The sequence below is a fragment of the Oncorhynchus keta genome, chromosome 16, assembly GCF_023373465.1.
Source record: "Oncorhynchus keta strain PuntledgeMale-10-30-2019 chromosome 16, Oket_V2, whole genome shotgun sequence".
NCBI classification, from domain to species: domain Eukaryota; kingdom Metazoa; phylum Chordata; class Actinopteri; order Salmoniformes; family Salmonidae; genus Oncorhynchus; species Oncorhynchus keta.
In genome coordinates, this window is record NC_068436.1 from 18,354,793 (window position 1) to 18,381,293 (window position 26,501).

At 42.6% G+C, this 26,501-nt stretch overlaps 1 protein-coding gene and 2 long non-coding RNA genes across 14 annotated transcripts in view; 1 reads left to right on the top strand and 2 right to left on the bottom strand.

Annotated features, from left to right (window-relative positions):
* LOC118383269 (CD209 antigen-like protein E) overlaps positions 1-26,501 on the bottom strand; it is a 139,175-nt gene that overhangs the window by 22,290 nt on the left and 90,384 nt on the right. Inside the window, exons 1-2 of one of the 11 annotated variants that reach the window (XM_052464933.1) lie at positions 654-1,598; positions 228-329 (exon numbers count right to left, since the gene is read on the bottom strand). The exons of 1 other annotated variant lie outside the window; for it this stretch is intronic. In XM_052464933.1, coding sequence (XP_052320893.1) covers positions 228-329; positions 654-843 — 292 coding nt within the window. In that variant the 5' untranslated portion in view covers positions 844-1,598. Of the gene's footprint in view, positions 1-227; positions 330-653; positions 1,608-18,248; positions 19,116-19,306; positions 19,408-20,438; positions 20,610-21,458; positions 21,561-21,777; positions 22,042-26,501 lie in introns of those variants that run through there. 9 more of the 11 variants (XM_052464930.1, XM_052464940.1, XM_052464936.1 and 6 more) reach the window with 9 other exon arrangements.
* LOC127908022 (uncharacterized) lies at positions 2,247-3,331 on the bottom strand. Its single transcript, XR_008065907.1, has 4 exons — positions 3,238-3,331; positions 2,645-3,033; positions 2,441-2,490; positions 2,247-2,286 (listed from the first exon to the last, which is right to left on the bottom strand). It is a non-coding gene; the product is annotated as an uncharacterized LOC127908022 (long non-coding RNA).
* On the top strand, positions 24,006-25,925 carry LOC127908019 (uncharacterized). 2 transcript variants are annotated; one of them, XR_008065903.1, is made up of 4 exons: positions 24,006-24,612; positions 24,749-24,814; positions 24,961-25,554; positions 25,753-25,925. It is a non-coding gene; the product is annotated as an uncharacterized LOC127908019 (long non-coding RNA). The 2 variants fall into 2 exon arrangements; XR_008065904.1 differs by lacking the exon at positions 24,749-24,814.

Genomic DNA, 26,501 nt, shown 5'->3' on the forward strand with positions numbered 1-26,501 from the left:
GTGTATGTGACAAATACATTTAATTTCATTTGATTTGATCTGAAGTGGGTGGACCTATGCCCTTCAAGGCCCACCCACGGCTGATCCTCTGCCAGTCACGTGACATCCATAGATTAGGGCCTAATTTATTTATTTCAATTGACTGACATGAACTGTAAATCAGTAAAATCTTAGAAATGTTTGCATGTTGCATTTTGTTGTTTAGTATAGATATAATGTAGACTTACATTGGACAGACAGGCCAATGATCCCAGCCAGTAGGAGAACACACAGCAGCCCCAGACACACTGCAGCAACTCCAGAGGGTCTCTTCCACCAATGAACATGTACTGAATCACAAATGATTCAACATTGGTAATGTGTTTTACTGTATCATCCAGGATTGGGACAAATAAATCTGTAGTACTACAGGATAATCTCACCTGTTATATGTATGTGTTTGTCATTTATTTGCATTTGTGTGAGTGTGTGTGTGTGTGTGTGTGTGTGTGTGTGTGTGTGTGTGTGTGTGTGTGTGTGTGTGTGTGTGTGTGTGTGTGTGTGTGTGTGTGTGTGTGTGTGTGTGTGTGTGTGTGTGTGTGTGTGTGTGTGTGTGTGTGTGTGTGTGTGTGTGTGTGTGTGTGTGTGTGTGTGTGTGTGTGTGTGTATGTTACCTGAGTGCTGGTCTCCTGGTCCATTATTAGGAGCAGTGTCTGCTGTCTCTTCTCTCTTGGTGCTGGTCTCACCGTCTCTCAGGGTGTCTGCACTGACGTAGATATCCACAATCCTCTCCTTCATCTCACCTCTGTTAATAAACTTGACCTTCTTTGTCATATCTGGCACAGCATAGATGTCCTCAGACATCTCCAATAACTTAATGTGCTTTCTGTCTGTACTCAGGTTCTGGTGCTATCGTTGCCCCTTTGTCTGTGTCTGTCTCTGCTCTGAGTCTGTGTCTGTATCTGTCTCTGTCTCTGCTCTGAGTCTGTGTCTGTGTATGTCTCTGCTCTGAGTCTGTATCTGTCTCTGCTCTGAGTCTGTGTCTGTGTCTGTGTCTGTGTCTGTGTCTGTGTCTGTGTCTGTGTCTGTGTCTATGTCTGTGTCTCTGCTCTGTGTCTGTGTATGTCTCTGCTCTGTGTCTGTGTCTGTCTCTGCTCTGTGTCTGTGTCTATCTCTGCTCTGAGTCTGTGTCTGTCTCTGCTCTGAGTCTATGTCTGTGTCTGTGTCTGTCTCTGCTCTGTGTCTGTGAATGTCTCTGCTCTGAGTCTGTGTCTGTCTCTGCTCTGAGTCTATGTCTGTGTCTGTGTCTGTCTCTGCTCTGAGTCTGTGTCTGTCTCTGCTCTGAGTCTATGTCTGTGTCTGTGTCTGCCTCTGCTCTGAATCTGCGACTAACTGTTTATGATGTCCTCCTCCTAATAAAAGGGAAATGTAGAAAGAGGAAGATAATACAAGTGTAGCATGGTGGTTGAGGTTGGGAGATTTTCTGCACCAGTTTATCTTTATAGATGATTCCTGAGAACAGTGGACTTACTTATCAGGAGAAACTGTATAACTTCATGTTGTGCCTACTATACTGACCTCATGTTGTGTCTAATGTCCTGACCTCAATTTGTGTCTACTGCACGGGCCTCATGTTGCGTCTAATGCACTGAACACATGTTGTGTCTAATGTACTGACCTCATGTTGTGTCTAATGAACTGACCTCATGTTGTGTCTAATGTACTGACCTCATGTTGTGTCTAATGAACTGACCTCATGTTGTGTCTAATGTACTGACCTCATGTTGTGTCTAATGTACTGACCTCATGTTGTGTCTAATGTACTGACCTCATGTTGTGTCTAATGTACTGACCTCATGTTGTGTCTACTGTCCTGACCTCATGTTGTGTCTAATGTACTGACCTCATGTTGTGTCTACTGTCCTGACCTCATGTTGTGTCTAATGTCCTGATCTCATGTCGTGTCTAATGTACTGACCTCATGTTTTGTCTACTGTACTGACTAAATGTTGTGTCTAATGTACTGACCTCATGTTTTGTCTACTGTACTGACTAAATGTTGTGTCTAATGTACTGACCTCATGTTGTGTCTAATGTACTGACCTCATGTTTTGTCTACTGTACTGACTAAATGTTGTGTCTAATGTACTGACCTCATGTTGTGTCTACTGTACTGATCTCATGTTGTGTCTAATGTCCTGACCTCATGTTGTGTCTAATGTGCTGGCCTCATGTTGGGTTTCTAATGTCCTGACCTCATGTTGTGTCTAATGTACTGACCTCATGTTGGGTTTCTAATGTCCTGACCTCATGTTGTGTCTAATGTCCTGACCTCATGTTGTGTCTAATGTACTGACCTCATGTTGTGTCTAATGTGCTGGCCTCATGTTGGGTTTCTAATGTCCTGACCTCATGTTGTGTCTAATGTGCTGGCCTCATGTTGGGTTTCTAATGTACTGACCTCATGTTGTGTCTAATGTACTGACCTCATGTTGTGTCTAATGTACTGACCTCATGTTGTGTCTAATGTACTGACCTCATGTTGTGTCTAATGTGCTGGCCTCATGTTGGGTTTCTAATGTCCTGACCTCATGTTGTGTCTAATGTACTGACCTCATGTTGGGTTTCTAATGTCCTGACCTCATGTTGTGTCTAATGTCCTGACCTCATGTTGTGTCTAATGTGCTGGCCTCATGTTGGGTTTCTAATGTCCTGACCTCATGTTGTGTCTAATGTGCTGGCCTCATGTTGGGTTTCTAATGTCCTGACCTCATGTTGTGTCTAATGTGCTGGCCTCATGTTGGGTTTCTAATGTCCTGACCTCATGTTGTGTCTAATGTGCTGGCCTCATGTTGGGTTTCTAATGTCCTGACCTCATGTTGTGTCTAATGTCCTGACCTCATGTTGTGTCTAATGTGCTGGCCTCATGTTGGGTTTCTAATGTCCTGACCTCATGTTGTGTCTAATGTGCTGGCCTCATGTTGGGTTTCTAATGTCCTGACCTCATGTTGTGTCTAATGTGCTGGCCTCATGTTGGGTTTCTAATGTCCTGACCTCATGTTGTGTCTAATGTACTGACCTCATGTTGGGTTTCTAATGTCCTGACCTCATGTTGTGTCTAATGTACTGACCTCATGTTGTGTCTAATGTACTGACCTCATGTTGTGTCTAATGTACTGACCTCATGTTGTGTCTAATGTACTGACCTCATGTTGTGTCTAATGTGCTGGCCTCATGTTGGGTTTCTAATGTACTGACCTCATGTTGTGTCTAATGTGCTGGCCTCATGTTGGGTTTCTAATGTCCTGACCTCATGTTGTGTCTAATGTACTGACCTCATGTTGGGTTTCTAATGTCCTGACCTCATGTTGTGTCTAATGTACTGACCTCATGTTGTGTCTAATGTCCCTGACCTCATGTTGTGTCTAATGTACTGACCTCATGTTGTGTCTAATGTACTGACCTCATGTTGTGTCTAATGTCCCTGACCTCATGTTGTGTCTAATGTACTGACCTCATGTTGTGTCTAATGTCCCTGACCTCATGTTGTGTCTAATGTACTGACCTCATGTTGTGTCTAATGTACTGACTACATGTTGTGTCTAATGTCCTGACCTCATGTTGTGTCTAATGTACTGACTACATGTTGTGTCTAATGTGCTGGCCTCATGTTGTGTCTAATGTCCTGACCTCATGTTGTGTCTAATGTGCTGGCCTCATGTTGTGTCTAATGTACTGACTACATGTTGTGTCTAATGTCCTGACCTCATGTTGTGTCTAATGTCCTGACCTCATGTTGTGTCTAATGTCCTGACCTCATGTTGTGTCTAATGTACTGACCTCATGTTGTGTCTAATGTACTGACCTCATGTTGTGTCTAATGTCCTGACCTCATGTTGTGTCTAATGTCCCTGACCTCATGTTGTGTCTAATGTACTGACCTCATGTTGTGTCTAATGTACTGACCTCATGTTGGTAGGATTGTTTGTTAAATATAATTGTTTCTATTCATACCAACATTCTAAATTCAGTTCTCATGTAGTATTGATAAATGAGGCCCCAGGTCTTTTACTCTCTTGATACAGTCCTGTCTGCTGTCCAGCTTTTGGTTTTGGTTAAGATGTAGTACCATCTCTCTCCCTCTGTAGCTGGTCTCTCTCTAGTCAGATGTTTGTAACTGGTCTGTAGTTGGGCTCTCTCTGTAGTCAGATTGTTGTAACTGGTCTATAGCTGGGCTCTATCTGTAGTCAGATTGTTGTAACTGGTCTGTAGCTGGGCTCTCTCTGTAGTCAGTTTGTTATAACTGGTCTGTACCTCGTTTTTCTTTAGTCAGGGTGTTGTAACTGGTCTCTAGCTGGTCTTTCTTTAGTCAGGGTGTTGTAACTGGTCTCTAGCTGGTCTTTCTTTAGTCAGGGTGTTGTAACTGGTCTCTAGCTGGTCTTTCTTTAGTCAGGGTGTTGTAACTGGTCTCTAGCTGGTCTTTCTTTAGTCAGGGTGTTGTAACTGGTCTCTAGCTGGTCTTTCTTTAGTCAGGGTGTTGTAACTGGTCTCTAGCTGGTCTTTCTTTAGTCAGGGTGTTGTAACTGGTCTCTAGCTGGTCTTTCTTTAGTCATGGTGTTGTAACTGGTCTCTAGCTGGTCTTTCTTTAGTCAGGGTGTTGTAACTGGTCTCTAGCTGGTCTTTCTTTAGTCAGGGTGTTGTATCTGGTCTCTGAGTTATTTAAGACGTTATCTTCAACAACAATAAAGAAGATGTTGCTCACTAAAATATATCACATCAGAACTAGCTGGTTTCTCTATTCAGTAAGGGTGTTGTATCTGGCCTTTATTTTTGTTTTTTACATACAGTGGGGAGAACAAGTATTTGATACACTGCAGATTTTGCAGGTTTTCCTACTTACAAAGCATATAGATGTCTGTAATTTGTATCATAGGTACACTTCAACTGTGAGAGACAGAATCTAAAACAAAAATCCAGAAAATCACATTGTATGATTTTTAAGTAATTCATTTGCATTTTATACCATGACATAAGTATTTGATACATCAGAAAAGCAGAACTTAATATTGGGTAGATAAACCTTTGTTTGCAATTACAGAGATCATACGTTTCCTGTAGTTCTTGATCAGGTTTGCACACACTGCAGCAGGGATTTTGGCCCACTCCTCCATACAGACCTTCTCCAGATCCTTCAGGTTTCGGGGCTGTCGCTGGGCAATACGGACTTTCAGCTCCCTCCAAAGATTTTCTATTGGGTTCAGGTCTGGAGACTGGCTAGGCCACTCCAGGACATTGAGATGCTTCTTACAGAGCCACTCCTTAGTTGCCCTGGCTGTGCATTTCGGGTCATTGTCATGCTGGAAGACCCAGCCATGACCCATCTTCAATGCTCTTACTGAGGGAAGGAGGTTGTTGGTCAGGATCTCGCGATACATGGCCCCATCCATCCTCCCCTCAATACGGTGCAGTCGTCCTGTCCCCTTTGCAGAAATGCATGCCCAAAGAATGAGGTTCCCACCTCCATGCTTCACGGTTGGGATGGTGTTCTTGGGGTTGTACTCATCCATCTTCCTCCTCCAAACACGGCGAGTGGAGTTTAGACCAAAAAGCTATATTTTTGTCTCATCAGACCACATGAACTTCTCCCATTCCTCCTCTGGATCATCCAGATGGTCATTGGCAAACTTTAGACGGGCCTGGACATGCGCTGGCTTGAGCAGGGGGACCTTGCGTGCGCTGCAGGATTTTAATCCATGACTGCGTAGTGTGTTACTAATTGTTTTATTTGAGACTGTGGTCCCAGCTCTCTTCAGGTCATTTGCCAGGTCCTGCCGTGTAGTTCTGGGCTGATCCCTCACCTTCCTCATGATCATTGATGCCCCACGAGGTGAGATCTTGCATGGAGCCCCAGACCGAGAGTGATTAACCGTCATCTTGAACTACTTCCATTTTCTAATAATTGCACCAACAGTTGTTGCCTTCTCACCAAGCTGTTGCCTATTGTCCTGAAGCCCATCCCAGCCTTGTGCAGGTCTACAATTTTATCCCTGATGTCCTTACACAGCTCTTTGATCTTGGCCATTGTGGAGAGGTTGGAGTCTGTTTGATTGAATGTGTGGACAGGTCTATTTTATACAGGTAACGAGTTCAAACAGGTGCAGTTAATACAGGTAATGAGTGGAGAACAGGAGGACTTCTTAAAGAAAAACTAAAAGGTTTGTGAGAGCCGGAATTCTTACTGGTCGGTAGGTGATCAAATACTTATGTCATGTAATAAAATGCAAATTAATTACTTAAAAATCATACAATGTGATTTTCTGGATTTTTGTTTTAGATTCCGTCTCTTACAGTTGAAGTGTACCTTTGAAACAAATTACAGACCTCTACATGCTTTGTAAGTAGGAAAACCTGCAAAATTGGCAGTGTATCAAATATTTGTTCTCCCCACTGTATATATATTTTTTCCCCCTTTTTCTCCCCAATTATGTCGTATCCAATTGGTAGTTACAGTCTTTTCTCATTGCTGCAACTCCCGTATGGACTCGGGAGAGGCAAAGGTTGAGAGCCGTGCTTCCCCCAAAAGGCAACCCAACCAAGCCGCACTGCTTCTTGACACAACGCCCACTAACCCTGGAAGCCAGCCGCACCAATGTGTCGGAGGAAACACTGTACACCTGGTGACTGTGTCAGCGTGCATTGCGCTCGGCCCGCCACAGGAGTTGCTAGTGCGCGACGGGACAAGCATATCCCTTCCGGCCATACCCTCCCCTAACCCGGATGACGCTGGGCCAATTGTGCGCCTCCTCATGGGTCTCCCAGTCACGGCCGGCTGAGACAGAGCCTGGACTCAAACCCAGAATCTCTGGTGGCACAGCTAGCACTGTCATGCAGTGCTTTAGACCACTGTGTCACTCGGGAGGCCGTAGCTGGACTTTCTGCACGTGTCGTGGTGCTGATCTGATTGTCCCTCAGGGTGTCTGCACTAATGTAGATATCCACAATCCTCTCTTCCATCTCACCTCTGTCACACCTTATTGGTCATAACTGGCTTGGTGTAGATGGACTCAGACATCTACAACAATGTTTTCTTACTAAAGCTAAACTGTCTTATGGCAGGGTTTCCCAACCTCAGTCCTGGGGCCTCCCTGGGTGCACGTTTTAGTTTTTGCCGTAGCACTACACAGCCGATTCAAATAACAGGACCAAGGTTGGGAACCCTGTACACAAGACAATTTCACTGGTTCAGGAGAGTATCTCTGCCCAGTGTCTGAGTCCGAAGCTTACTGCGTTTGACCCTGTTGTAGGTGGTGGGGGTTATCCATAGAGCACAGGAAGTGTCAAATATCAAAAGAGGAAGATAGCAGCAGCAGCTACAAAAACATTTACATGGATTTGTGGACCAGAAACATGTCCTGGCTGGTTATACAGTAACATGTCCTTGCTGGTTATACAGTAACATGTCCTTGCTGGTTATACAGTAACATGTCCTTGCTGGTTATACGGTAACATGTCCTGGTTGGTTATACAGTAACATCTCCTGTCTGGTTATACAGTAACATGTCCTGGCTGGTTATACAGTAACATGTCCTGGTTGGTTATACAGTAACATCTCCTGTCTGGTTATACAGTAACATGTCCTGGTTGGTTATACAGTAACATCTCCTGTCTGGTTATACAGTAACATGTCCTGGCTGGTTATACAGTAACATGTCCTGGCTGGTTATACAGTAACATGTCCTGGTTGGTTATACAGTAACATCTCCTGTCTGGTTATACAGTAACATGTCCTGGCTGGTTATACAGTAACATGTCCTGGCTGGTTATACAGTAACATGTCCTTGCTGGTTATACAGTAACATGTCCTTGCTGGTTATACAGTAACATGTCCTTGCTGGTTATACGGTAACATGTCCTGGTTGGTTATACAGTAACATCTCCTGTCTGGTTATACAGTAACATGTCCTGGTTGGTTATACAGTAACATCTCCTGTCTGGTTATACAGTAACATGTCCTGGCTGGTTATACAGTAACATGTCCTGGCTGGTTATACAGTAACATGTCCTGGTTGGTTATACAGTAACATCTCCTGTCTGGTTATACAGTAACATGTCCTGGCTGGTTATACAGTAACATGTCCTGGCTGGTTATACAGTAACATGTCCTGCCTGGTTATACAGTAACATGTCCTGCCTGGTTATACAGTAACATGTCCTGCCTGGTTATACAGTAACATGTCCTGGTTGGTTATACAGTAACATGTCCTGCCTGGTTATACAGTAACATGTCTTGGCTGGTTATACAGTAACATCTCCTGTCTGGTTATACAGTAACATGTCCTGTCTGGTTATACAGAAACATGTCCTGTCTGGTTATACAGTAACATGTCCTGGCTGGTTATACAGTAACATGTCCTGGCTGGTTATACAGTAACATTTCCTGGCTGGTTATACAGTAACATGTCCTGTCTGGTTATACAGTAACATTTACATTTACATTTACATTTAAGTCATTTAGCAGACGCTCTTATCCAGAGCGACTTACAAATTGGTGCATACACCTTATGACAACCAGTGGAACAGCCACTTGCATCTAAATACCAGTGTTGGGGGGCATCTAAATCTTGTTGGGGGGGGTGAGAAGGATTACTTACCCTTACTTACCCTATCCTAGGTATTCCTTGAAGAGGTGGGGTTTCAGGTGTCTCCGGAAGGTGGTGATTGACTCCGCTGTCCTGGCGTCGTGAGGAAGTTTGTTCCACCATTGGGGGCCAGAGCAGCCTGAACAGTTTTGACTGGGCTGAGCGGGAACTGTACTTCCTCAGTGGTAGGGAGGCGGTTATACAGCAGGCCAGAGGTGGATGAACGCAGTGCCCTTGTTTGGGTGTAGGGCCTGATCAGAGCCTGGAGGTACTGAGGCCCGTTGTCCCCTCACAGCTCCGTGGCGAGCACAGTACATTCCTGTCTGGTTATACATGGTCTGGTTATACAGTAGCCTGGATGCCTGGCTGGTTATACAGTAACATGTCAGCTCCGTACAGCGAGCACCATGGTCTTGTAGCGGATACTGGGAAGCCAGTGGAGAGAGCGGAGGAGCGGGGTGACGTGAGAGAACTTGGGAAGGTTGAACACCAGACGGGCTGCGGCGTTCTGGATGAGTTGTAGGGGTTTAATGGCACAGGCAGGGAGCCCAGCCAACAGCGGCTGTTGCAGTAATCAAGACGGGAGATGACAAGTGCCTGGATTAGGACCTGCGCCGCTTCCTGTGTGAGGCAGGGTCGTACTCTGCAGGATGTTGTAGAGCATGAACCTACAGGATGGGACACCGCCTTGATGTTAGTTGAGAAGAGCTGTCCTTGAACGGGACACCGCCTTGATGTTAGTTGAGAACGTCCTGAGGGTGTTGTCCAGGATCACGCCAAGGTTCTTAGCGCTCTGGGAGGAGGACACAATGGAGTTGTCAACCGTGATGGCGAGATCATGGAACGGGCAGTCCTTCCCGGGAGGAAGAGGAGCTCCGTCTTGCTGAGGTTCAGCTTGAGGTGGTGATCCGTCATCCACACTGATATGTCTGCCAGACATGCAGAGATGCGATTCGCCACCTGGTCATCAGAAGGGGAAAGGAGAAGATTAATTGTGTGTCGTCTGCATAGCAATGATAGGAGAGACCATTATGACAGAGCCAAGTGACTTGGTGTATAGCGAGAATAAGAGAGGGCCTAGAACAGAGCCCTGGGGGACACCAGTGGTGAGAGCGCGTGGTGAGGAGACAGATTCTCGCCACGCCACCTGGTAGGAGCGACCTGTCAGGTAGGACGCAATCCAAGCGTGGGCCGCGCCGGAGATGCCCAACTCGGAGAGGGTGGAGAGGAGGATCTGATGGTTCACAGTATCGAAGGCAGCCGATAGGTCTAGAAGGATGAGAGCAGAGGATGTCCTGGCTGGTTATACAGTAACACGTCCTGGCTGGTTATACAGTAACATGTCCTGGCTGGTTATACAGTAACATGTCCTGCCTGGTTATACAGTAACATGTCTTGGCTGGTTATACAGTAACAGCTCCTGGCTGGTTTACATTAACATGTCCTGTCTGGTTATACATTAACATGTCCTGGCTGGTTTTAGTTGGGACACTTTCTTCTTTATTTCACCTTGTTATCTGATTCCTGAGTAACTTCCTGTTCTTCTGGGGGAAGTTCCACCCACATACTGTTCCACCCACATACACCAAACACACACACCCTCTTATATGGTCTCTTACTACTCTATATCAATGATTAACATGTTGAATATATACAGTTTAATAATGTCTCTGGATGCTTTAAAAAATAACTAATATCCAGACCTGGGTTTAAAAACGATTTAATATCTGTAAAATACTTTTAGCATTTGGGACTATTCTATTGGTTGCATTAAGCCAGACAAGCTCAACCAAGCACAGCTAAAGTACCTGGGTCATATTCATTAGGCACCAACCAGAAGAAAGCAAACAGAAACAGAGAGTGACTAACTGTACCTGTCCAATATGATAAACATGTTTGTATTTTCAGCTGCAAAACATTTTTGCTATGATGTGTCCTAATCAATACGTTACCCAGGTCTGCTAATAAGCACCAATCACTGACAGACATGCAGAAAGGAAGCTGTTATTAAAGGAAGTCAGTGGTATGGCTAAATATGAGTTGGCACAGCATCACATGCTGAAATCAACTGAAATTACAATACAATAGGTGTTCCAGCAATAACTTCCCTAAACTCTGTGTCCCAAATGGAGCCCTATTTCCTACATAGTGAACGACCCTGGTTAAAGGTAGTGCACTATACAGGGAATATGGTGACATTTGAGATATACCCTTAATGTCATTATTCACATTCCATGTAGGCCTTATGCACTGCATCTGTCCTGAAAACACAGACCACTTTTTGTCCATGAATATATGATCATTACAAGTACAACAGGACATCTATACAGAAAAATGCTTCATTTTAAACTTCAAGAACATTATTTATTTAATCATAAATAATATGGGGGTGCAGCAGCGTAGCCTAGTGGTTAGAGCGATGAACTAGTAACCGGAAGGTTGTAAATTCAAATCCCCAAGCTGAAAATCTGTTGAATCTGTCGTTCTGTCCCTGAACAAGGCAGAAACCCACTGTTCCTAGGCTGTCATTGAAAATAAGAATTTGTTCTTAACTGACTTGCCTAGTTAAATAAATGTAAATATATATATATATAATCTGTTCAGTTTCCGAATTTGTTCAAGTTAACGGACAGTTTTAGGTTTTGTCTATAATCTGCTTGTCAATGGGATGCTGGTCAGAAAAGTACCTTATAAAAGCAGGTATTATACCCAACATAAGTGTTTGTCTCCCCCTACTGGCTGTTTTCTAAAAGCTCAGTTTATTCCTTCTATTACTGTTACCTTGACCCATAGAGATAGATAGAGGACTCAGCTTTGTATCAAGCTCCAGTTGAAATGTCATTCTCAGTTGTCTGACGAGAGATGTAAATAAGAGTTTGTACAGTGTCATTGTAGATCAGAGACCATAAGTCTCAGAGGTGTAAACCTAATAATCAACTGTTAATCATGTTTTATGTTTTTGTCCATTTAGAAGTTATTTCCAAGTTTATATCATGTTCAACAGTATGGAATTATTGTTCAAAATTCATTAGGGGGGACTGATGGGTTCTAAACTTGAAATATGAAATATCCTTGTGGTACTGAGGGAGAGAGGGGAATGCAGAACGTTTACATTCTGTCAGAACATGTTATTGATTGACATCAGGTATCCTATGGAAAGGAGAAGGTCCACAGTAAGGGAGAAGGAACAGTTTATTATCCAAATCAATTAATTTCCTGCTTTGCAATAAAGATTAAATGTTTAGAGGGAAGGAGGAGACCACCTAAACTGAGGTATATACAGTTGAAGTCGGAAGTTTACATACACCTGAGCCAAATACATTTAAACTCCGTTTTTCACAATTCCTGACATTTAAACCTAGTAAAAATTCCCTTTCTTAGGTCAGTTAGGATCACCACTTTATTTTAAGAATGTGAAATATTAGAATAATAGTAGAGAGAATGATGTATTTCAGCTTTGATTTCTTTCATCACATTCCCAGTGGGTCAGAAGTTTACATACACTCAATTAGTATTTGGTAGCATTGCCTTTAATTGTTTAACATGGGTCAAACGTTTTGGGTAGCCTTCCACAAGCTTCCCACAGTATGTTGGGTGAATTGTGTCCCATTCCTCCTGACAGTGCTGGTGTAACTGAGTCAGGTATGTAGGCCTCCTTGCTCGCACATGCTTTTTCAGTTCTGACCACAAATGTTCTATAGGATTGAGGTCAGGGCTTTGTGATGGCCACTCAAATACCTTGACTTTGTTGTCCTTAAGCCATTTTGACACAACTTTGGAAGAACGCTTGGAGTCATTGTCCATTTGGAAGACTCATTTGCGAGCAAGCTTTAACTTCCTGACTGATTTTGCTTCAATATATCCACATAATTGTCCTGCCTCATGATGCCATCTATTTTCTGAAGTGCACCAGTCCCTCCGGCAACAAAGCACCGCCACACCATGATGCTGCCACCCCCGTGCTTCATGGTTTGGATTGTGTTCCTCGGCTTGCAAGCCTCCCCCTTTTACCTCCAAATATAATGTTTGTCATTATGGCCGAACAGTTCTATTTTTGTTTCATCAGACCAGAGGGCATTTCTCCAAAAAGTATGATCCTTTATCCCTATGTGCAGTTGCAAACCGTCTGGTTTATTTATGGTGGTTTTGGAGCAGTGGCTTCTTCCTTGCTGAGCGGCCTTTCAGGTTATGTCGATATAGGATTCATTTTACTGTGGATATACTCGTTTTACTGTGGATACTTTTGTACCTGTTTCCTCCAGCATCTTCACAAGGTCCTTTGCTGTTGTTCTGGGATTGATTTGCACTTTCACACCTAAGTATGTTCATCTCTAGGAGACAGAACGCATCTCCTTCCTGAGCAGTATGACCGCTGCATTGTCCCATGGTGTTTATACTTGCGTGCTATTGTTTGTACAGATGAATGTGGTACCTTCAGACATTTGGAAATTGCTCCCAAGGATGAACCAGACTTGTGGAGGTCTACAATGCATTTTCTGAGGTCTTGGCTTATTTCTTTTGATTTTCCCATGATGTCATGCAAAGAGGAACTGAGTTTGAAGGTAGGCCTTGAAATACATCTACAGGTACACCTCAAATTGACTCAAATGATGTCAATTAACCTATCAGAAAATAAATAATCATGGCCTCTAAACCTTCAAGCTGCATACTGGACCCTATTCCAACTAAACGACTGAAAGAGCTTCTTCCTGTGCTTGGCCCTCCTATGTTGAACATAATAAACAGCTCTCTATCCACCGGATGTGTACCAAACTAAAAGTGGCAGTAATAAATCCTCTCTTGAAAAAAACAAATCTTGACCCGGAAAATATTTAAAAAACTATCGGTCCATATCGAATCTTCCATTCCTCTCAAAAATCCCTTCCTGAAGACAAACAATGTTTACGAAATGCTTCAGTCTGGTTTTAGACCCCATCATAGCACTGAGACTGCACTTGTGAAGGTGGTAAATTACCTTTTAATGGCATCAGACCAAGGCTCTGCATCTGTCCTCGTGCTCCTAGACCTTAGTGCTGCGTTTGATACCATCGATCACCACATTCTTTTGGAGAGATTGGAAACCCAAATTGGTCTACACGGACAAGTTCTGGCCTGGTTTAGATCTTATCTGTCGGAAAGATATCAGTTTGTCTCTGTGAATGGTTTGTCCTCTGACAAATCAACTGTAAATTTCGGTGTTCCTCAAGGTTCCGTTTTAGGACCACTATTGTTTTCACTATATATTTTACCTCTTGGGGATGTCGTTCGAAAACATCATGTTAACTTTCACTGCTATGCGGATGACACACAGCTGTACATTTTAATGAAACATGGTGAAGCCCCAAAATTGCCCTAGCTAGAAGCATGTGTTTCAGACATAAGGAAGTGGATGGCTGCAAACTTTCTACTTTTAAACTCGGACAAAACAGAGATGCTTGTTCTAGGTCCCAAGAAACAAAGAGATCTTCTGTTGAATCTGACAATTAATCTTAATGGTTGTACAGTCGTCTCAAATAAAACTGTGAAGGATCTCGGCGTTACTCTGTACCCTGATCTCTCTTTTGAAGAACATATCAAGACCATTTCAAGGACAGCTTTTTTCCATCTACGTAACATTGCCAAAATCAGAAACTTTCTGTCCAAAAATGATGCAGAAAAATGTATCCATGCTTTTGTCACTTCTAGGTTAGACTCCTGCAATGCTCTACTTTCCGGCTACCCGGAAAAGCACTAAATAAACTTCAGTTAGTGCTAAATACGGCTGCTAGAATCCTGACTAGAACCCAAAAATTTGATCATATTACTCCAGTGCTAGCCTACCTACACTGGCTTCCTGTCAAAGCAAGGGCTGATTTCAAGGTTTTACTGCTAACCTACTAAGCATTACATGGGCGTGCTCCTACCTATCTCTCTGATTTGGTCCTGCCGTACATACCTACACGTACGCTACGGTCACAAGACGCAGGCCTCCTAATTGTCCCAAGAATTTCTAAGCAAACAGCTGGAGGCAGGGCTTTCTCCTATAGAGAACCATTTTTATGGAACGGTCTGCCTACCCATGTCAGAGACGCAAACTCGGTCTCAACCTTTAAGTCTTTACTGAAGACTCATCTCTTCAGTGGGTCATATGATTGAGTGTAGTCTGGCCCAGGAGTGTGAAGGTGAACGGAAAGGCTCTTGCTATCTCTGCCTGGCCGGTTCCCCTCTTTCCACTGGGATTCTCTGCCTCTAACCCTATTACAGGGGCTGAGTCACTGGCTTACTGGGGCTCTCTCATACCGTCCCTGGGAGGGGTGCGTCACCTGAGTGGGTTGAGTCACTGATGTGATCATCCTGTCTGGGTTGGCACCACCCCCCCCCTTGGGTTGTGCCGTGGCGGAGATCTTTGTGGGCTATACTCAGCCTTGTCTCAGGATGGTAAGTTGGTGGTTGAAGATATCCCTCTAGTGGTGTGGGGGCTGTGCTTTGGCAAAGTGGGTGGGGTTATATCCTTCCTGTTTGGCCCTGTCCGGGGGTGTCCTCGGATGGGGCCACAGTGTCTCCTGACCCCTCTTGTCTCAGCCTCCAGTAGTTTATGTGTCGGGGAGCTAGGGTTAGTTTGTTTTATCTGGAGTACTTCTCCTGTCCTATTCGGTGTCCTGTGTGAATTTAAGTGTGCTCTCTCTAATTCTCTCTTTCTTTCTCTCTCTTGGAGGACATGAGCCCTAGGACCATGCCTCAGGACTAACTGACATGATAACTCCTTGCTGTCCCGAGTCCACCTGGCCGTGCTGCTGCTCCAGTTTCAACTGTTCTGCCTTATTATTATTCGACCATGCTGGTAATTTGAACATCTTGGCCATGTTCTGTTATAATCTCCACCCGGCACAGCCAGAAGAGGACTGGCCACCCCACATAGCATGGTTCCTCTCTAGGTTTCTTCCTAGGTTTTGGCCTTTTTAGGGTGTTTTTCCTAGCCGCCGTGCTTCTACACCTGCATTGCTTGCTGTTTGGGGTTTTAGGCTGGGTTTCTGTACAGCACTTTGAGATATCAGCTGATGTACGAAGGGCTATATAAATACATTTGATTTGATCTATGTGTCTCTGTCTGTGTGACTGCTGTAGGTGTTAACTCTGGGGAAGTACCAACAAATGACACGGGTAGTTGTGGCTGTGCTAATTCAAGAAATAGAACAAGCTTGTGTTCATATTTTTTTCTGTGCGTGTGAGAGATTGTTACAGTGGTTATTGTTAAACCATTTTCTGCAGAACAATATAAATCATTCCATGTCTCTACATGGTCATCTTGTCCAGAGTATTTCTCAACACAGTCCTCCTGCCCAAGGAATGGGACTTGCTATTTGTTATGATGGACAGGACACTATCATACCAGGAAGATATAGATCATAGAGGGGAAGTGGAGAACAAAGACTAGCTGTTAATAAATTGCACATTGTGCCAAATGGCAGGTTGGACCTCACTTTATATATGCTGAAAGATAGATTTGTATGTGTTCATCAACAAAGCCCTTTTGGGTAAACTCCCTCTTTACCCCTGCAGTCTGGTCTCGTTCACCACCAGCAGTTACCATACCCGGTCTGCTAGGTGGTGGCTATTTAAAGTCCCCAGGACATTCACAGTATTAGGCAAGACTGCCTTCTCTTCTTGTGCACCAGATTTATGGAATAATCTACAATCCATGCTTCATCTAGATGTGTTAGTGCCACTGAATTAATTTAAAATATTAATTGGAGACTATGGTTTTTTTGTGGCTTTTTTAGGCTGTTGTTGTATTGTATTGTTGTATGTTTTAATTAAGTAATGTATTGGTTGTTGCTGTTGCCCTGGCCAGGTCTTCCTTGAAAAAGAGACTCTGGGTCTCAATGGGCTTTTCCGGGTTAAAAAAAGGAAAATAAATAAATATACATGTATATATTAAATATCAGATGTAACAGCCCCAGGATAATTCAGGGCTTTTCCAGAATTCCCCCATCCTTTGTCCTTTGTCCACTACAAACATTGGTCATTATAATGTCTTAGCAATAGATTGAACACTACAAACTGCTCCATGTGGATATTGAGGGTGGGTAGTCTTAAACAGTGAGGATGAGATGGAAACATAATTGGCTGCAGTTCCCTTCTCTCTTAATGCACCTGATTGGTTGAGGAGTTTTTGAGTGGCAACTGGTTGAACCACTAAAAAGTTCTCTTGACTTTTTCCACATTCTGTTATGTTACAGCCTTATTTTAAAATGGGTTGAATATGATTTTTTCCTCAGCAATCTACACACAATACCCCAAACTGACAGAGCAAAAACGTTTTTTTTTTTAGAAATGTTGGCAAAATTCTTAAAAATACTAAACAGAAAAAACTTATTCACATAAGCAGTCCCACCCTGTGCTATAACACTCGACATTGAGGTTAGGTGCATCCTGTTTCCATTGATCATCCTTGAGATGTTTCTACTGCTTGATTGGAGTCCACCTGTGGTAAGTTCAAATGATTGGATATGATTTGGAAAGGAACACCTCTCAATATAAGGTCCCAAAGTTAACAGTGCATGTCAGAAAAAAAATCAAGCCATGAGGTCGAATGAATTGTCAGTTTAGCTCCGAGACAGGATAGAGTCGAGGCACATACCTAGGGAAGGGTAACAAAATAATTCTGCAACATTGAAGGTCCCCAAGAACACACTGGCCTCCATCATTCTAAAATGGAAGACATCTGGAACCACCAAGACTATTCCTAGAGCTTTGCCGAGAAATTGAGCAATCAGTGGAGAAGGGCCTGGGTCAGTGATGTGACCAAGAACCTGATGGCCACTCTGACAGAGCTCTACATTTTCTCTGTGGAGATGGGAGAACCTTCCAGAAGGACAGCCATCTCTGTAGCACTCAACCAATCAGGCCTTTATGGTAGAATCGCTAGACGGAAGCCACAATTTAGTAAAAGGCACATGACAGCCCGCTTGGCATTTGCTAAAAGGCTCCTGAAGACTCTCAGACCATGAGAAACAAGATTATCTAGTCTGATGAAACCAATATTGAACTCTTTGGCCAGAATGCTAAGCGTCAAGTCTGGGAGAAACTAGGCACCATCCGTACGTTTAAGCATGATTGTGGCAGCATCATGCTGTGGGGATGTTTTTCAGCAGCAGAGACTGGGAGACTAGTCAGGATTGAGGCAAAGATGAACGGAGCAAAGAGATCCTTGATGAAAACCTGCTCCAGAATGCTCAGGACCTCAGACTGGGGTGAAGGTTCACCTTCCAACAGGACAACGATCCTAAGCACACAGCCAAGACAATGCAAAAGTGGCCTCTGGATAAGTATCTGAATGTCCTTGAGTGGCCAGAGCCTGGACTTGAACATGATCAAACATCTCTGGAGAGACCTAAAAATAGCCTTGCAGCAACGCCCTCCATCCAACCTGACAGAGCTTGAGAGGATCTGCAAAGAAGAATGTGAGAAACTCCCCAAATACAGGTGTGCCAACCTTTTGGCGTCATACCCAGGAAGACTTGAGGCTGTAATCGCTGCCAAAAATGCTTCATCAAAGTACTTAGTAAAGGGTCTGAATATTTATGCCAATGTGATATTTTTTAATCTTAACACTGTTTATGCTTTGCCATTATAGGTTATTGTTTGTAGATTGATGAGGACAATAGTTTAGAACATTTTTGAAAAAGGCTGTAGTGTAACAATGTGGAAAACATCAAGGGTTCTGAATGGTTTCCGAAGGCACTGTATAGAGAATCAACTGTCAAATGTGAGCATTTCATATTGTGCTTATATGTAACTTGACAACAAAGACTGACTGTCAAAGATGATTAAGTAACATCCTTTGATACCCTTTGGTATCTCTACTACACTCATTGGTTGGTGATACAGTCAACTCCTATACAGTGTATGTAATGGTGGTTTGGTACTGTTGAGAATGTCATCACCAGGCCTAAATTGGAGCATGTAAATATCTGTAGCAAGTAAGAAGAATGTATTTGAATTAGAACTTATGAAATGTACTGCATGCAGAGTGTAAACAAAGTCAAATGTACTGACTTCATGTTGTATCTGATGACGTGTCAAACATAACTACTGGGACACAGGAAGCTACAATTTCAGGAAATGAGTAGGACTTTTATTCATATGCTAATACAAACAAATAAAATGTGTGTGCGTGCGGGAGGGAGAGGGAGAGGGAGGAAGAAAGAGGGAGAAAGAGAAAGAGAGAGAGAGAGAGAGAGAGAGAGAGAGAGAGAGAGAGAGAGAGAGAGAGAGAGAGAGAGAGAGAGAGAGAGAGAGAGATTGAAGGAGGAAGTTCTGTGCACTGTAGGCTGCTGTATGTGTTACAGTATGTTGTCATGGTGATGTTAAAACGCTTTCTCACAAATCCAGTTGAGTTGGCTGTCACATGACAAGTCGTTCCATGCCTTTAGAGGAAGCTGGTCATTACGTATCTCAACACAGTCCTCGTTCTGAGTAGGACCTGCATTATCAGGACATGGGTAATACCAGTACCTACAGGGTAAAAACAGTCAGATATCATGGTTAATACCATTATCTACAAGGTTAAAAACAGTCAGACAAAATAATATAAAGAAATGTTAAATCTTAAAGTTAACTTTGTTGACTGCTGCCATCAATGACAATAACCTGTACAGAAAAAGGTTGAATGTAGCCTTATTGATAGATTAGTTATCATCTCTCACCCTGTGGTCAGTGGGGTGCCGTCCACCCATTTCCAGGTCCCCTCCTTAACAGAGTCAGTCAGACCAATCCAGACTCCCTTGTTGAGATTGAAGAGAAAAGTCTGTTGTTGAGAAAGATAAATATATACACATTTATATACACAAATATATACACACATGTTTGATCATAACTACCCCATATCCTCTCTCCCATATCCTCTCTCTGTTTGATCATAACTACTCCCTCTCTCTCCTCTCTCTCTCTCTCTCTCTCTCTCTCTCTCTCTCTCTCTCTCTCTCTCTCTCTCTCTGTTCCTTATCACTGTTTATGATCACCAGGTCTGCTCCTCTCTCCAGACAGTCCTCTCTGCTCTCCTCCAGGTTTTAGTCTCAGTAGACTACCAACTTGATTCAAACTTCTGCCAGCCTTCAGGGCATGTTCTTCTACAAATTGAAACATTCATTTCCTTCAACTGATCACCCTGGGTACTTAATGAAAGAATACAGACAAATGATCAGGTGTGTGTTGTTACTGATAATTTATGACTGTTGTTTTACTCACTGAGATTGGTCAGCCTCAGAAACACTTTCTCAGTCTGTAGCTGGTCTCTCTCATTAGTCATGTTCTTATAACTGGTCTGTAGCTGGTCTCTCTCTTTAGTTATGGTGTTATAACTGGTCTCTGGTCTATCGCTGCAGATGAGTTCTTTGAGACGTTGCTGTCTGCAACAACAAAAAGAAAAAGTTGCTCACTAAAATAGATCACATCAGAACTACCTGAGTTATAAGAACTATTTAAACAGTGAACAAAATATAGATGTAAATGTAACATGTAGAATTAAAAGATCCCAGAAATGTTTTATTCCCACAAAAGATGTTTCAGGAAAAAATGAAGTATTCATTTACCCTTTGCTAAAATAATCTATCAGTATGATCATTACACTGCACCTTCTGCAGGAGACAATAAAAGGCCACTTTAAAATGTGTAGTTTTGCCACAGCATGTTCGTTCATGCTACAAATGAAACATTCATTTCCTTCAACTGATCACCCTGGGTACTTCTGATGAAAGAATACAGACAAATGATCAGGTGGTGTGTTGTTACTGATAATTTATGAACTGAGATTGGTCAGCCTCTTTCAGCTGGTTTCACTGAGATTGGTCAGCCTCATTTTAAGAAACACTTTCTCAGTCTGTAGCTGGTCTCTCTCATTAGTCATGTTGTTATAACTGGTCTGTAGCTGGTCTCTCTCTTTAGTTATGGTGTTATAACTGGTCTGTAGCTGGTCTATCGCTGCAGATGAGTTCTTTGAGACGTTGCTGTCTGCAACAACAAAAAAGAAAAAGTTGCTCACTAAAATAGATCACATCAGAACTCCTAAATCTGAGTTATAAGAACTATTTAAACAGTGAACAAAAATATAGATGTAACATGTAAAGTGTTGGTCTCATGTTTCATGAGATGAATTAAAAGATCCCAGAAATGTTTTATTCCCACAAAAAGCGTATTTCTCTCAAATATGTTTACATCCCTGTTATTCAGCATTTACCCTTTGCTAAAATAATCTATCCACCTAACAGGTGTGGCATATCAAGAAGTTGATTAAACAGTATGATCATTACACAGGTGCACCTTCTGCAGGAGACAATAAAAGGCCACTTTAAAATGTGTAGTTTTGCCACAGATGTCTCAAGTTTTGAGGGATCAGCATCTGGCATGCTAACTGCAGGAATGTCCACCAGAGCCATTGCCAGATACATTAATGTTCATTTCTCTACCATAAGCTGCCTCCAATGTTGTTTTAGTTAATTCTGCAGTATGTTCAACTGGCCTCACAACTGCAGACCACGTATAACCACACAAGCCCATGACCTCCACGTCTGGCTTCTTCACCTGTTGGATCGTCTGAGGGAGGGTGCTGAGGAGTATTTCTGTCTGTAATAAAGCCCTTTTGTGGGGAAAAACTCATTCTGATTGGCTGGGCCTGGTTCCCCAGTGGTTGGAATCTGGCTGCCAAGAGGGTGAACCTATGCCCTCCAAGGCCCACCCACGGCTGAACCTCTGCCAGTCATGAATTTGTTTCAATTGACTGATACGAACTGTAACTCAACTTAGAAATGTTTGCATGTTGCGTTTACATTGTTGTTCAGTATAGATATACTGTGGACTTACATTGGACAGACAGGCCTATGATCCCAGCCAGTAGGAGAACACACAGCAGCCCCAGACACACTGCAGCAACTCCAGAGGGTCTCTTCCACCAATGAACATGTACTGAATCACAAATTATTAAAGCATCATTGGTAATGTGTTTTACTGTATCATCCAGAACTGGGACGAATAAAGCTGACTTGTTTAATATATTGTCTGTGTGTGTGTGTGTGTGTGTGTGTGTGTGTGTGTGTGTGTGTGTGTGTGTGTGTGTGTGTGTGTGTGTGTGTGTGTGTGTGTGTGTGTGTGTGTGTGTGTGTGTGTGTCCACGCAATCTTACCTGAAGCAACAACTCCATCTCTTGTACTGGGTTTGAAGGCTCTTACGTTGGCATATAATTGGCCATCAATGTCTTTGTTCTTCATTGCATCAGGCTCATCGTCTTTAAATCGTTCTGAGTTTTCATAGACTCCCTCTGACATCTTAACAAACTTGTGGTCAAATACAGTAACTTCTACTTCTAACCTCAACTCTAATGTACATCTGTACCTGTGTCTTCTCCCTGCACTGTCCTGTGTCTGTGTGATTTATGGAAGTGAAACTCTTATCAGTCAACCACAGTGTGATATTAACACAATACTGGCCACCACGTGACTCCCACCAGTGACGACACTACAGTGGTAGGCTTGATTACCAACAACGACGAGACGGCCTACAGGGAGAAGGTGAGGCCCGCAGAGTGTGGTGTCAGGAAAATAAACTCACACTCAACATCAACAAAATAAAGGAGATGATCGTGGACATCAGGAAACAGCAGAGGAGCACTTCCCCCCCATCCACATTGACGGGACAGTAGTGGAGAAGGTGGAAAGTTTTAAGTTCCTCGGCGTACACATCACGGACAAACTGAAATGGTCCACCCACACAGACAGCGTGGTGAAGAAGGCGCAACTGCGCCTCTTAAATCTCAGGAGGCTGAAGAAATTTGGCTTGTCACCAAAAACACTCACAACTTTTTACAGACGCACAATCGAGAGCGTCCTGTCGGGCTGTATCACCGCCTGGTACGGCAACTGCTCTGCCCACAACCGTAAGGCTCTCCAGAGGGTAGTGAGGTCTGCACAACACATCACCGGGGGCAAACTACCTGCCCTCCAGGATACCTACACCACCCGATGTCACAGGAAGGCCAAAAAGATCATCAAGGACAACAACCACCCGAGCCACTGCCTGTTCACCCTGCTATCATCCAGAAGGCGAGGTCAGGACAGGTGCATCAAATCTGGGACCGAGAGACTGAAAAACAGCTTCTATCTCAAGGCCATCAGACTGTTAAACAGCCATCTCTAACATTGAGTGGCTGCTGCCAACATACTGACTCAAATCTCTAGCCACTTTAATAATTAAAAACTTGATGAAATGTATGTGTCACTTTAAATAACGCCACTTTATATAATGTTTACATATCCTACATTACTCATCTCATATGTATATACTGTACTCTATATCATCTACTGCATCTTACTTATGCCGTTCGGCCATCACTCATCCATATATTTATATGTACATATTCTTATTCATTCCTTTACACTTGTGTGTAAAATGTAATTGTGAAATTGTTAGATTACTTGTTAGATATTATTGCATGGTAGGAACTAGAAGCACAGGCATTTCACTACACTCACATTAACATCTGCTAACCATGTGTATGTGACCAATAACATTTGATTTGAGACAGACAGACAGGAAGCTGTTATTAAAGGAAGACAGTGGTATGGCCTAAAATGTGTTGGCACAGCATCACATGCTGAAATCAACTAAAATTACAATACAATAGGTGTTCCAGCAATAACTTCCCCAAACTTACTGTGTCCCAAATAGAACCCTATTTCCTACATAGTGATGGAACCTGGTCAAAAGTAGTGCACTATACAGGAATATGGTGCCATTTGAGACGTGTGATGAATAATGTCTCATATACTGTATCTGTCCAGAAAACACAGGCCACTTTTCATCACTGGATATAAGGTACCACAGACAGGACAACTATAAAGAAAAATGCTTCATTTAAAACATCAATCATACGTTTATAATCTGTTTATTTTCTGGATTGGTTAACATTAGGCGATGGTTAAGAGTTATGGTACGGGTCAATTGTTGTACTAAAAACAGGCAGTCGAGACAGCAATGTTCCTCGGAACAGACCGTGTGCGTGGCAGCGCAATTCCCCAGAACTGCAGCTCAGAAGAATTGCCCTGCCGGGCAGAGACTCAATAGATTGAACTTCACTTAGTTTGCTCTATTACTTTGCACTATATAGATCAACGTTTGTTCCGTGATCGAATCAATATTATATCAGCCCATTTTCAATGCAACAAACAAAACAAATCTAATTTTCCAAGTTTGAGTCTGTGATTTTGTTGTAGACAGAGTCACAGCGCAAAGGAGTAAACTAGTACTCTATTGAAAGGTGTTGCCCACGAGCGGTATTTTTAATAACCCTTGAGTGAACGCGCTTTTTTAGATCAGTTCAGAGCGCAGAGTCGCGCGTGTGCACATTTGTTGATATTCCTTGCAAGTCGAGTTATTAGCTTAGTTATACATAAGTATCGGTCAGCAATGGATAGTGACTGATTTCTACGAGAGCACAAAACGTGTAGGCTACATTTTAAGCTGTATTTGAAAAGCCCGTCAAGTAAAACGCTTATTTCTTAATTAAAGTGGCAGTGTTGTATTTTGAGACAGGCTTGAACATGCAAATAAGCCAATAGGCAGAGTGGTAGCCTACATTGTCTAATTCTCTGTCTGGTAATAATAATTTATTTTACTTTGACTGATACTGTAGGTGATATACAGTATTGTTACATACTGTACTCTACACACTGTGGTTGAATCAGGACTGATACTGCAGGTGATATACAGTATTGTTACATACTGTACTCTACACACTGTGGTTGAATCAGGAATGATACTGCAGGTGATATACAGTATTGTTACATACTGTACTCTACACACTGTGGTTGAATCAGGACTGATACTGTAGGTGATATACAGTATTGTTACATACTGTACTCTACACACTGTGGTTGAATCAGGACTGATACTGTAGGTGATATACAGTATTGTTACATACTGTACTCTACACACTGTGGTTGAATCAGGACTGATACTGTAGGTGATATACAGTATTGTTTGAATCATACTGTACTCTACACACTGTGGTTGAATCAGGACTGATACTGTAGGTGATATACAGTATTGTCACATACTGTACTCTACACACTGTGGTTGAATCAGGACTGATACTGTAGGTGATATACAGTATTGTTACATACTGTACTCTACACACTGTGGTTGAATCAGGACTGATACTGTAGGTGATATACAGTATTGTTACATAATGTACTCTACACACTGTGGTTGAATCAGGACTGATACTGTAGGTGATAGGACTAGGGTGATATACAGTATTGTTACATACTGTACTCTACACACTGTGGTTGAATCAGGACTGATACTGTAGGTGATATACAGTATTGTTACATACTGTACTCTACACACTGTGGTTGAATCAGGACTGATACTGTAGGTGATATACAGTATTGTTACATACTGTACTCTACACACTGTGGTTGAATCAGGACTGATACTGTAGGTGATATACAGTATTGTTACATACTGTACTCTACACACTGTGATTGAATCAGGACTGATACTGTAGGTGATATACAGTATTGTTACATAATGTACTCTACACACTGTGATTGAATAAGGACTGATACTGTAGGTGATATACAGTATTGTTACATACTGTACTCTACACACTGTGATTGAATCAGGACTGATACTGTAGGTGATATACAGTATTGTTACATAATGTACTCTACACACTGTGGTTGAATCAGGACTGATACTGTAGGTGATATACAGTATTGTTACATACTGTACTCTACACACTGTGGTTGAATCAGGACTGATACTGTAGGTGATATACAGTATTGTTACATACTGTACTCTACACACTGTGGTTGAATCAGGACTGATACTGTAGGTGATATACAGTATTGTTACATACTGTACTCTACACACTGTGGTTGAATCAGGACTGATACTGTAGGTGATATACAGTATTGTTACATACTGTACTCTACACACTGTGATTGAATCAGGACTGATACTGTAGGTGATTTACAGTATTGTTACATACTGTACTCTACACACTGTGGTTGAATCAGGACTGATACTGTAGGTGATATACAGTATTGTTACATACTGTACTCTACACACTGTGATTGAATCAGGACTGATACTGTAGGTGATATACAGTATTGTTACATACTGTACTCTACACACTGTGGTTGAATCAGGACTGATACTGTAGGTGATATACAGTATTGTTACATACTGTACTCTACACACTGTGGTTGAATCAGGACTGATACTGTAGGTGATATACAGTATTGTTACATACTGTACTCTACACACTGTGGTTGAATCAGGACTGATACTGAATGTGAAAATATATCATTTCTTCATGATTACCTTTTAACGGAAGTCTGTTATTAACATAAGAATTTAATCAACGTCTTGAATCCAAAGTGATTTCCAGTACAGTGAGTGTATACATTTAGAGTTTAGGATATGTGACTCCAGCAGGAATCAAACCCACCACCCTTTACATTGCTAGGACCACGCTGTTATCAACTAATCCAAACCGGACCTCAATTCTCAACCCAGGAAGCACCATCAATGTGTTTCACCTTTGCTAGATTACACAGCACCAGCAACACTGTATGACTTGTATGACTACAACATCAATTATTGTAACTTTAGTGACCCAGGTCAGATGTACAACAATGGAACCCTTTTATCAAACACATCAGAATGTTTGCTGAACGTTGCTGGAATGCAGACATTCAACATTCTGTTCTCCAGAATTCTTGAGAGAACATTGACCCCCACTTCAGAATCTGTAGAAATATGTGATTGTGTGTCAATGTATCGTCCTTCTCAAGGCGTTTGTTGTTATGACACAATCACCCACAGGGACAACTGTTAACATCC